Below are 12681 nucleotides of genomic sequence, written 5' to 3'. Positions count from 1 at the left end.
CACTGTTTCAAGAAAGTCACATATGAATATTAGATAATGTATGACAGTCATTTGTTATTATATTGTCAGTCAGGCACACTGGAAATAGAGTATGTTTGTTCCAATGATGGCACATCCTCTTACCTGTATGTTCTAAGTGTTTCAGTGTCACATTGTCAACAGGGAAAAAGCTGAGGATAGCACCATATTCTGGACACATGTTTGCTATGGTAGTTCGATCGACAATAGATAACTGTGAAACTCCACTTCCAAAAAACTCAACAAACTTTCCAGCCACTCCAACTTGCCTGAGGTGCTTCAGGGACAGGAAGAAATACAGTTAGCAGTAACGGGAGCAGCACCGATTTCCTAGAAGCCGTAAGAGCGAAGTTTTAACTAATTCCAATGACAAGATCTTTCCTTCTTCATGTGACGCATTCTAGTTTCACAGGCGTTTTGTCACACAGAGTTGTTAGTACACTTTTCCAATGTTATTGTAATTAGGGCAAAAAAAAGGCCTGAGAGTTCCAGAAGGCTGATTCACGTGTCAGGGTACCCTGACTCACCATGCGTTCCCATTTAGTTGGAAACTTTTCCCTTTCTTAGCAGCCCCTCACACAATGGTGGCCTTGGATTTAATGAGATCCTACCAATGAGACTGCAGTTATGTGAAGATGATACAACCATAAATTCTTCAAATTGTAACTACCAGAAAAACAAACTTATGACATCATTATTGGCAAATTCTATTTTGGTAAGACTTAACATGGCTTTAAACTTAATGTTTTTTTTTTTTTTTGTTTTTTTTTGGTCAGTTGTAGGGCTGGAAGTCAGAGCCTTGGTGCTATTTCTGAGCTCTTTACTCAAGGACAGCATTCTACCACTCCACTTTGAGTCACAGCTCCACTTCTGATTTTATGGTGGTACACTGGCAATAAGAGTCTCATGGACTTTCCTGTATGAGCTGGCTTTGAACTGTAATCCTTAGATCTTAGACTCCTGAATAGCTAACATAATAGGTATGAGCCACCAGCACCTGGCTTAAGCTTAATTCTGTCCAAAAGTATTCTTCAACTGGCATGAGATGAGGAGGGTGCCAAGGGAGATAACAGAAAACAACCCTCAAGCAATGAGTAAAGTTCAATCTCAACATTTTAGAGGCAGCTCAGAACCCACTTTACCCAAACTTGTTTTCAAAGATGTCGTAACTCAAACATTAAAGATATCTTTTTCTGGGCTGGGAATGTGGTCTAGTGGTATAGTGCCTGCCTAGCATGCACGAAGCCCTGGGTCAATTCCTTGGTAACATACACAGAAAAAGCCAGAAGTAGTGCTGTAGCTCAAAGGGGTAGAGCTCTAGCCTTGAGAAAACCCAAGGATGGTACCCAGACCCTAAGTTCAAGGGCCAGAACTGTCAGAAAAAAAAAAAGAATGTATCCTTTTCTATTTGTGGTTCCATTTTTACACTTTTAAGAATAAGAAAAACCTACATTAGATATACTAAGCCAAATGTTATCTTTGTCAGATCATTAAGAGAATGGGACCTTAAAAAGAAACAATGAAGTTTATACATGGAAACACACATAATAGATTGAAATTTTAATTAGGTAAATATCAGACATAAACACTGCTAAGGGAGCTAGGAGCATGGCCAAGTGGTAGAGTGCTTCCCTAGCATGCATGGGTTCAATTCCTTGGTACCACATACATAGAAAAAGCCAGCAGGGGTGCTGTGGCTTAAGTGGTAGAGCCCTGAATTCAAGCTCCCAGGACTGGCCACAAAAAGAAAAAAAAATCGCTAAGGAAAAAACCATCACCAGAGAGATCTAAAAATAGTGCTAATGTTCAGGACATTAGCAGATATTCCTTTTCCTATAGGAATAATCCTGCCAGCAATTCTCAAGTTGATCTGATCATCTCTGGCATCACTTCCCGGGTCAATCACTGCCCTGGGGTGTCACTTCTTTTTCCTAATTATAAAGAAGGATCAATACTAACTGCTGAGAGTGAGGCATTGCCCTTTTCTTGCCCGGTGGGATGTCCTGAAGGCCTCCAGACCAATGATCTAACCAAAGATTCTGAGCAGCTGGGATCCTAATTGGAATTTTGTGCAGAACACTTCCTGTATTAAAACAGGATTTACAAGCCCCTTGAGCTTGCACATTAAAGGCATGCTGCTGATTTCAAAAGTTCAGAGCAAAGTGCTCCTACGTGGTACTTCAAAGTAAAGTTCAATTAACAGAAAAAGTAGTTATGTCTCTATGGTCCCTATTTTTGAAAGCATTACTTAACAGTGTACTGGTCTTCAAAGAGCAAATAATTCCATTAAAGGAGCTGCAAAGACACTTTTGCAGAATATGGGATTTTTAAAAATTCATGTGGTTATAGTCCAGGTCCTTTAGCTTCTCAGAATTAAAATTCCAACAACTCCTACCTCATAGGCTTATAATGAAATAAATGCATTAAAATGCTAAGTAAACAAAATCAATTTCTGGTACTCATTAAAATTCAATGTTGTGTTTGCATAACCGCACTCACCTTTGTAATGCCAAGAACAACATCTATGGACGTCACGAAAGGATTGCATGAGCCCGTGAGCTCACACCCAACCACCTCTGGTAAAGTAAGAGACACGGGCAGGCCAAGCATAACTGCTTCTGTTTCAATGCCTCCCACTCCTAGAGACAGACAAGACAGGCAGGTGAGTGGAGGGCACGGAGGACGGCAGAGTCAGCTCTGGAACCCTCACAGCCAGCACTTCACACACAGCCAGCACTGCTATTACTGGTACCTCAACCCATACCTTCCCAGAGATTCTTCATGTCAATCAAAAATGGATGCTTTTAACCCTTATTAAATTTGCTAAACACGCAGTGTGTATGTTAGGCATTCTGTACTCTGCTCAAAGCACTGATATGGTTGGGTACTGGTGGCTCACACCTATAATCCTAGCTACTCAGGATGCTGAGATCTGAGGATCATGGTTCCAAGCTTGCCCTGGCAGGAAAGTCCATAAGAATCTTACCTCTAATTAAACATCATCACCAACCCCACCTCTCCAAACAACAAAAACAACTAGAAATGGAGCTATGGGTTAAATGGTAGAGTGCCAAACTTCAGCAAAACAAGCTAAGGGACAGTGCCTAGGCTTTGACATTAAGTCCCAGTACTGGCACCAAAAAGAGTACAGCCCACTCCACCTTAAGTCTTATATATATAATTAACCATTATAACACAGTAGAAGATTAAGGAAAAGTAGATGCTAGTGAGTCATTCCTGAATTTCTAGTTATTCAGGAGGCTAAGATCTGAGGATCACAGTTCAAAGCCAGCTTGGGCAGGAAAGTCTATGAGATTTGTCTCCAAGGAACCACCAGAAAACCAAACTGATGCTGTGGCTTGAGATATAGTGCTAGCTTTGAGCAAAAAAAGTTCTAGAATAGAACCCAGACCCGATTTTAAGCTCCATAACTGACCAAAAAGGAAAAAAAAACAAAAAAGCAGGATCCATAGGGGCCACATTCTAGCAACAGGATAAAGGAGTGCTTGTGGAAAGCACATGGTAAGAACACCACAGCCCATTCAGGGAAACAGAGCACGAGCCTCTACGGTGGGTAAGGGTGAAAGGCTCTGAATAAGATGCCCCTGGAGGGGGGTGGGATCAAGGAGTCTGGACCCATGGAGGCATCAAGAGAAGCAATGGGAAAACGCAGGAAGTCACATTTGAAGCTGTGGACACTGTCAGGCCCTGGCCAGCGGGGCTGCCACCACTTCACAGGTGTGCAGGACACAGGGTGCATGCTTTCCCATAACACTCTACCACACACCAGCGCCCGGGCCTGGCACTGCTGCTGCTGTGATTGATGAAGTAACAGAGCTTCAAAGGGGCTACTAAGACCACCCACTTATTCTTCAGTATCGTTCTAGACTTTGGGTCCCCCAGAAACTAATACAGTCATTTACTTACCCCACCCCAGAATCCCCAAACCATTGACCATGGTAATGTGAGAGTCTGTGCCCACCACGCTATCGGGAAAGAGGAGGCCCTTGTCTTCACAAACCACGCGGGACAGATATTCTAAGTTCACTTGGTGAGCAACTCCCGTTCCAGGCGGGATGACAGCCACATTCTTGAACACTCGTGAGCTCCACTGCAGTGTGTAATGATTTAAAAAACAGTATATGAGACTGTATTCACTATCCAGTTGTAAACATTGACGCTAAAAAGATTTCATATTTATAGAAATATAACAAGTAATATATATTAAGTATAGATACTATATAGAGACAATATATGCTAATATAGACACTAAAATGTCAATAAAATAATCAAATACCCAATTTAAAGTCTATAACACATTCTAAAATGGCAAATATACACTCAAGGAGGCTGAGACTGGAGGGCTGTTGTTTAAAGCCAGTCTGAGCAGGAAAAGTCCACGAAATTCTTAATTAACCACCAACAATTCTACAAGCAGAGCTGTGGCTCAAGTGGTAAGAGTGCTTAGCCTAGAGTGAAAAAGCTAAGGGACAGAGCCCAGGCCCTAAATTCAAGCCCCAGTTCTCTGTCTCTCTCACTCATAAACAAAAGTAATCATGTTTACACCGAGTCTAAAATGTTCATTTTGTTATTAAATTAAAATAAGTCAAAGGAACCTGATCAAACAGTCCCTTTGTAGAATGGCAGTATTCATACTCAGCTCTTCAAGCTTCTTGGGAGTAGTAAGGTGAGGGGTGGGACCTTTGGGCTCAACTAAATGGAGCCACAATTTTCCCCTCTTATATACAGGAGGGCTTCCAATATAATTATCAAAAAGCCTTGAAAAACCACAAGTCTACGCATAAACCTGCCATGAATGTCAGTACAAATCCGTCCCTTATACCTTAAAAAACTGAAGCCTCTCTCGGTTTCTGCCAAATTCAACTTCTTGATTTTTTAACACTGCTTCAGGTCTAAAAGGAAGAAAAGCTGGTGTTAGACGTGTGTATCAGAACAAAGGCCTGCCTTGTTTCTACATCTTGACCTTATGCATAAACATACAAGTATTAAAAATCATGGGAAGAACCATTTACTAAATTTCTCAGAACTACTTCATTTCTTTCCCAACAGGAAGCTCTTTCTGATTTACTCAACTAGACAGAATGGAGTTATTATTTTACCAGGTATAGCAAAGCCAGTTCATGCCAGTGCCAACCCGTTAGAACTATATTAACACACACTACTGTGAGAAACCCAGCTGAGATAGTAATGAAAGTAAAACGGTAAGATATCCTACAATTTCTGCTGCTAGCAAATGTTCTGGGCACTAAGTAGGCAAAGTCTCATCCACCTGGTTCTTGTGCCAATTAAACAGAAAAAATACCTGCATATCATCCTACAGATTAAAAAGATCTTTTGGCAAAATGCTTGCTATTCAACTCAGCCCACACAGATGGCCATTTTGTTTTAATAATAGCCTACTTTATATGAAACACACACACACACACACACACACACACACACACACACACACACACACACACTCTGACCTGATTTAAAGACAAACACACACACATAAAACACAAAATTGTACCTTAATAAAGCAGTAAACATGTCGTTTTCTTGGTGTCAGAATCAGGACTTGAACTCAGAGCCTGGGCACTGTCCCTCAGCTTACTTGCTCAAGGTTAGGGCTGTACCACTTGAGTCCCAGCTCTACTTTCACCCTTTTTGCTGCTTAACTAGAGGTATGTCTCATAGGCTTTCCTGCCCAGGTTGGCTTCGAATGATGATTCTAAGATCCCAGCCTCTTGAGGCATTACGATTACAGGCAGTACCACTAAGTTCTGTGTGAGTACCATTTTACAAAATTATTCATGCCTAAAAGGCATTTTAAAAAATTACTTCAAAGGCCAGGTGGCTCATGCCTATAATTCTAGCTACTCAGGAAGGTGAGATCTGAGGATTGTGGTTCAAAGCCAGCCCAAGCACAGAAGTCTATGAGACTCTTATTTCCACTGAACAACCAGAAAATTACTGGAAGTGGTGCTGTGGCTCAAGTGGTAGATTGCTAGCCTTAAACTGAATAGTTTGGGCCCAGAGTTCAAGCCCCAAGACTGACCAAAACAACAACAACAAAATTACTTCAAAGCCAATCTCAGTGGCTCATGCTAATGCTCTACCACAGTTCCATTTCCAGTTTTCTAGAGGTTAATTGGAGGTAAGAGTCTCATGGACTTTATGTCCCGGCTGGCTTCTAACCACGAACCTTAGAACTCAAGCTTCCTGAGTAGGTATATATAATAGTGATCACATTCTTAGCACAAAGCTCTTAATGTTATATTAAAACAAACAAATAAACAAACAGGAGATGGAGTTGTGGCTTAGTGGTAGAATGCTTGCCTTGCATGTATGAAGCCTTGGGATTTTGATTCCTCAGTACCACATACAGAGAAAAAGCCACAAGTGGTGCAAAAGCAGCTCATGGACAGTGCCTAGACCCTCAGTTCAAGCCCCAGGACTGGCAAAAGAAGAGGAAGAGGAAGAGGAAGAGGAAGAAGAAGAGGAAGGAGAAGGAGAAGGAGAAGGAGAAGGAGAAGGAGAAGAAGAAGAAGAAGAAGAAGAAGAAGAAGAAGAAGAGGAGGAGGAGGAAGGAGGAGGAGGAGGAGGAGGAGGAGGAGGAGGAGGAGGAGGAGGACGACGACGACGACGACGACGACAGACAGACAGACAGAAAGAAACTCTCTTAACAATGGGGAGAGGGCTAAGTTACCAAAAGAAATATATGCAACTAATGAGCTACCACTGGCACAAATTCACTAAAATTAAAGATCCAATAGAAAATGAGATTGCAGGGGCCAGGAGTTTAGCCTAGTAGTAGAGAGCTTGCCTAGCATGCATGAGGACCGGGGTTCGATTCCTTGGTACCACATACATAGAAAAAAAGCCAGAAGCGGTGCTGTGGCTCAAGTGGTAGAGCTCTAGCCTTGAGAAAGTCCAAGGACAGTGCTCAGGCCCTGAGTTCATGGCCCAGGACGGGCAAAAAAAAAAAAGAAGAGAAAATGAGATTGCATTTTTTGCCTAACTTAATTATTCCAATGAAATGCAAGCACAGGACACTGATAGTGCTTTCCTAGGCTAGTGCAAGACCCTAGGTTCAATCCTTAGTCCCACAAAGCATATATATTTTACACATACATACATACATACATACATACACACACACACAGACACACACACATGTGCATGCACTTTTTTTGTTGCACACACACACGCGTGCATGCACTTTTTTGTTGTTTTATTTTTGTATTTCTGCCTGTCGTGGGGCTTGAACTCAGGATCTCAGCACTGTCCTTGGACTTTCTCAAGGCTAGAGCTATACCACTTGAGCCACAGCACCACTTCCAGCCTTTTCTATATATGTGGTACCGAGGGATCGAACCTGGGTCTTCGCACATGCTAGGCAAGCACTCTACCACTAGGCCAAACTCCCAGCCCCAATGCATGAATGTTTTTATGAGCAGTACTAGGGTTTGACCTTACTGTCTTGCACTTGCAAGGCTGCCACTCCAGCACCTAAGCCACACCCTCAGCCTTTAAAAGGAACAGATACAGAGTAACTACTTCAGTCAGTATAATACAGTAAGAGGGTATGAAGCCACTGCATCAGGAACTGGATGAAAGAATGTTAATTTCCCTCCCTGTAAAATAACCTGGCACAATGAATATTCAACAGAAAGCATTCATACTCAGGCACTGGTTGCAAATGAAAAGGACACAGGATGGGCGTGTTCTCGATCTGTGAGGAAAATGTTCCTGAGGTTCGGCCTAGCTCTCCAGAATCGCACGGTCCTCGGCAGGGAGTCTGGCCTCGGCACAGGGGCTTCTTAGGTGCTCTGAGTGGAGAGAGCTTTCCTGCCTTCTGCAGGTCACCACCTCCAGGATTGGGCGCGTTCTGTATTGCACTATTACCCCAAAAGGAAACAATATTAAAAAAACAAAACAAACATACAAAAAACATTGAAAAGTGACAGAAACTTGGCTCTTCAACAAGCACCACCTGGGAATAAATCATACTCAGAGGCTTATGGTCATCACCTGAACTCAGAAGCCAAAAGCAAATTCAAAGTATAAAACCACAGTGCAAATTTCTCTTGGGTTTTCACACATGGCAATATTATTCAGTGACATGAAAGAATACTGATATATACCAATGGCAATCTGTCTTCTGTGGTCTGCCTTGGTCAGAGGCCTTAGAAATACATAAAACTAAGCTAAGAGATGGTGGCTTACACCTGTTATTCTAGCTATGTGGGACGCTGACATCTGAGGATCATGGTTGAAAGCCAGCCAGCAAGAAAGTTTGTGAGATTCTTACCTACAACTACCCAGGTAAAGATATGGCTCAAGTGGAAGGGCACTAATCAGCCTTGAGTAGAAAGGCCACAGGATGGTGCCCAGGCCCTGAGTTCAAGCTCAAGAACCAGTGCAAGTAAAAACCAAACAAAACAACTTCTTTCAGTGGAAAGAACATAGAGTGAGCTGTGATCAACACTTTTTTCTTTTTTTTGTCAGTGCTGGGGATTGAACTCAGGCCTGAGCACTGTCCTTGGGTTTTCCTCAAGGCTAGTGCTCTACCACTTGAGCCATAGCACCACTTCTGGCTTTTCTTTGTATGTGGTACCGAGGAATCGAATTCTGGTCTTCATGCATGCTTGGCAAGCACTCTACCAAACTCCCGGCCCCACCAAAGGGTTTTTAATCATCAATTTAGGACAAATGTTTAGTGCTAGAGCACTGGCTCAAATGATTCAGTTCCAGTCTATCCCCAGCACCTCAAATAAAAAAATATTTTTTGGCCGGGCACTGGTGGCTCACGCCTGCAATCCTAGCTACTCAAGAGGCTGAGATCTGAAGATTGCGGTTCAAAGCCAGCCCAGGAATGGAAGACTGTGAGACGCACACCTCCAATGAACCACAAGAAGTGGAACTGTGGCTCAAAGTGGTAAAGTGCTAGTCTTGAGCTGAAGAGCTCAGGGACAGTGTCCAGGCCCCATGATGGACCAAAAAACAAAACGAAACAAAAACACAGATTCTGAGACTGTCTACTTCTATCAAACACAGTGACAGAAATACACCAACAAGAAACCAATTTTAAACTCAGATTGAGTCCAGAAAGCCTCATAGACTTAAATCCTCCCCCCAGTGAGACACTCAGCAGCATGCCATGGGGGCGAGCCTGCCTCCATGCCCTCCCTCTATGCTAGCCACTTCTGCACCCTGTGAGACAGCACCATTTGCTGAAGTCAATCTGTAGAGAGTGGTCAGCTGTGAGGTCGGTTGGACAGGCAGGATGCACTTTCTTAGGGTCTCCGCCAAGAGTTTTCACTGCTTCTCGCATAGCAGCAAAATCCACCATAGCTGGTATTCCACTGAAAAATAAAGATCAAGTTGCAGTTATACAACTGTTGGTATAGAAGCTTACTGTAAAATGGCTAAGAGGTAGTAAAAAGTACCATATTAAAAAGATACTTTTTACAAACTAAAATTTTGTTGTGGGGAGGAAGATGACTGACACTTGAACCCAGGGCTTCACACTAAGGCACATATTCTACCACTTGAGCCACACACCAAGACCTCTGTGCTTGATTTGGCAGACAGTTTCTTGAATTTTTGCTCTGGCTGGCGTAAATCATGATTTTCTGACCTATCCCTACCACAAAGCTAGGATTACCACCCAAGCCTGACTTATTTTGTTCAGGATGTGGGGGAGGTCTCACTAAATTTTTGTCTGGGCTGCTCTCAAACTATGGACAGTTCTCCACATTTAATCTCCCATGCCCAAGGACAGGGCTCAGGCCCTCAGTTCAAGCCCCACGATTGGACAAAAAAAAAAAAGATGAATGTATCACTCACGTGAAATCCTGGAGGAGGACACGGGCAGGGAAAAGGGGTACTTCAACATTGCGCTGCTTGGTTTTCCAGTCTAAAATGTTCATGACATCTTCCCTTTTCATGAAAAAGCCGTCACAGTTTCGCACAGCAGCTTCCAATAGGACCCGTATTGAATAAGGCAGAACATCTAGGTCAAGAGAAAATGGTACAATCAGGAAGAGATTGCCACATGCATCTACTCACCATAAAAACTACAACAGTGGGGAAAAGCGAAGGAAGAGAGGACATTTCTCCCTGAAAAATGTCCTCATTACTTGACTTATGAAATGGTAATGCCTCTGTATAAAATTGCTTAATAAAATTGAATTCCAGAAAATTTTAATAGCAAAGAGATTAAAATGCTCTATTCAAAGACTATACTTTCAGGGATCATTTTTATAGTATGTTACTAGAGAAATCTCACTGATTATGTAGAGTACTGGAAATCAGGAGGAGACACAGTGCTCTCTCCTGAGCGTGAAGCTGTCAATTGGTGTTGCTTTTTTGCAACTGACTTTTGCCAATGATGATTGTTCTTCTCTTGCTCTGGGAGAACAAGAGGGGAAAGACATAGTCTGAGTGGCTTTCAGTAAAGAAAAGGCTCTGTTCAGGGCCTGGAGTTTGGCCTACTAGCAGAGTGCTTGCTTAGCATGTACCAAGACCGGGTTCAATTCCTTGGTAGCACATACACCCCCAAAAACTGAAAGTGCTGCTGTGGCTCAAGTGGTAGAGCTCTACCCTTGAGAAAGCTCAAGGCCCCGAGTTCAAGCCCTGGGACTGGCAAAAAAAAAAAAAAAAAAAAAAAAATCCTTGTACTTTAGCAGGTTACGCCGGTGGTGGCTCACACCTATAATCCTAGCTACTCAGGAGGCTGAGATCTGAGGATCATGGTTGAAAGCCAGCTCGGGCATGAAAATCTGTGAGACTCATATCTCCAAATGACCACCAGAAATCCGGAAGTAGCGCTGTGGCTCAAGTGGTAGAGAGCTAGCCTTGAGCTAAAGAGCCCAGGGATGGCGCCCGGGCCCAGAGTTCATGCCCCCCCACACACACACAAAGAGAGAGAGAGAGAGATAAAGAAAGAGAAATAAGAAGAAAGGAAGAAAGCAAGAGAGTAAGCAAGCAAGCTCTGTTCTCTCAGCTTAAGAAATTAACTTTTGGGGGCCGGGAGTTTGGCCTAGTGGTACAGTGTTTGCCTAGCATGCATGAAGACCCCTGGTTCGATTCTTCCATATACATATATACATATACATATATACATATCCAGAAGTGGTGCTGTGGTTCAAGTGGCGGAGTTGTAGCCTTGAGAATGCCCAAGGACAGTGCTCAGGCCCTGAGCTGAAGCCCACTGGCAAAAGAAAGAAAGAAAGAAAGAAAGAAAGAAAGAAAGAAAGAAAGGAAGGAAGGAAGGAAGGAAGGAAGGAAGGAAGGAAGGAAGGAAGGAAGGAGAAGGGAAGGGAAGGGAAGGGAAGGGAAGGGAAGGAAGGAAAAAAGAGAGGGGGGAGGGAGCGAGGGAGGAGAGGGGAGGACAGCAAGGACAGCAAGGACAATAAAGTCCGTGAGACTCTCATCCTCAGGACTCAGTCTTTTCCTTGAACTCTCTGGACGTGCCAGTAGCTCCTTGCTACAAGGCGACTCGGCAGTGCCAAGGTGCCCACACAAGGCAAAACTGAAGCCTCTCCACAATCAGTGAGCACCAATCTGCCATCCATGTGCCTGAGCCTGGGTTAGGTTTGCAGGTAACTGGAGCCCACGGTGTGACCTCATGCAAGATGGGAAGCCAGAATGACTCAACTTGCCCTGTGTGGAATCCCTAACTGACAAAAATTATGAGGAATAAATACTTTGGTCACAGAGCTTTCTGGTTGCCTTGCAGTTACTAAGCTTCTCTAATAAAAATCTGGCATTATTACTTAGGGCCCATTCAAGAGCAAGTACTGAGTGAGGTACTTTCTGTCATCTGACTTACGCCTTAGCACAGAGCTGCAGTAAATGACTGTAACAGGAGGAATGCTAGCAGATGCGCTAGCATGGCCACAGAGGCCTGCGGTTGTTTGAACAATATTAGCTCTAAATCCATCCTCGAACAGGCACAAAGTTCAGGACAGTCCTTAATTACTGTCCCTACCCATGTTCCCCCCCTCTACCCACAAAGAACCCATGTTGGCTGTTTTGCTTTTTCAGCTGGTCCACCCCAGATCGATTTCCTGCCTCAAAAATTTGCTCTTTTGGGGGCCGGGAGTTTGGCCTAGTGGTAGAGTGCTTGCCCAGCATGCACAAAGATCCAAGTTTGATTCCTTGGTACCACATACATAGAAAAAAAAAAAGCCAGAAGTGGTGCTGAGGCTCAAGTGGTAGAGCTCTAGCCTTGAGAAAGTCTAATGACAGTGCTGAGACCCTGAACTCAAGCCCAGGACTGGCAAAAAAAAAAAAAAAAAAAAAAAAAAAAAAATTGCTTTTTTTTTTGTCTGTCATGGGGCTTGAACTCGGCCCTGAGCTCTTCAGCTCAAGGCTAGTGCTCTACCATGTTAAGCCACAGTGCCACTTCTGGTTTTCTGGTGGTTAACTAGAGATAAGAGTCTCGTGCACTTCCCTGACCAGGCTGGCTTTGAACCGAGATCCTCAGATCTCAGCCTGCTGAGTAGCTAGGACGACAGGTGTGAGCCGCCAGCACCCAGCTCACTTTTCTTATTCCAGAAGTTTATCAGGGCACATTTTGCACATCTTGTACCTTGTACTTTCCAAGTGTAAAATGCAATCATTTTTTAAAAGCAGACAGGCCAAGTCATG

The 12681-nt window shown here is 43.4% G+C and overlaps 1 protein-coding gene and 1 non-coding gene across 2 annotated transcripts in view; one reads left to right on the top strand and one right to left on the bottom strand.

Moving 5' to 3' along the window:
• Ireb2 (iron responsive element binding protein 2) overlaps positions 1–12681 on the bottom strand; it is a 44936-nt gene that overhangs the window by 20894 nt on the left and 11361 nt on the right. Inside the window, exons 3-9 of the mRNA XM_090321644.1 lie at positions 9874–10039; positions 9252–9389; positions 7707–7922; positions 4862–4931; positions 3946–4129; positions 2518–2657; positions 124–295 (exon numbers count right to left, since the gene is read on the bottom strand). Coding sequence (XP_090177770.1) covers positions 124–295; positions 2518–2657; positions 3946–4129; positions 4862–4931; positions 7707–7922; positions 9252–9389; positions 9874–10039 — 1086 coding nt within the window. The remainder of the gene's footprint in view (positions 1–123; positions 296–2517; positions 2658–3945; positions 4130–4861; positions 4932–7706; positions 7923–9251; positions 9390–9873; positions 10040–12681) is intronic.
• LOC150044067 (small nucleolar RNA U3) lies at positions 10263–10475 on the top strand. Its single transcript, XR_016533348.1, has one exon. It is a non-coding gene; the product is annotated as a small nucleolar RNA U3 (small nucleolar RNA).

Source organism: Megascapheus bottae, chromosome 30, assembly GCF_031878675.1.
Source record: "Megascapheus bottae isolate mThoBot1 chromosome 30, mThoBot2.hap1, whole genome shotgun sequence".
Classification (NCBI taxonomy): Eukaryota; Metazoa; Chordata; class Mammalia; order Rodentia; family Geomyidae; genus Megascapheus; species Megascapheus bottae.
This window is presented reverse-complemented; position numbering and strand designations above follow the sequence as displayed.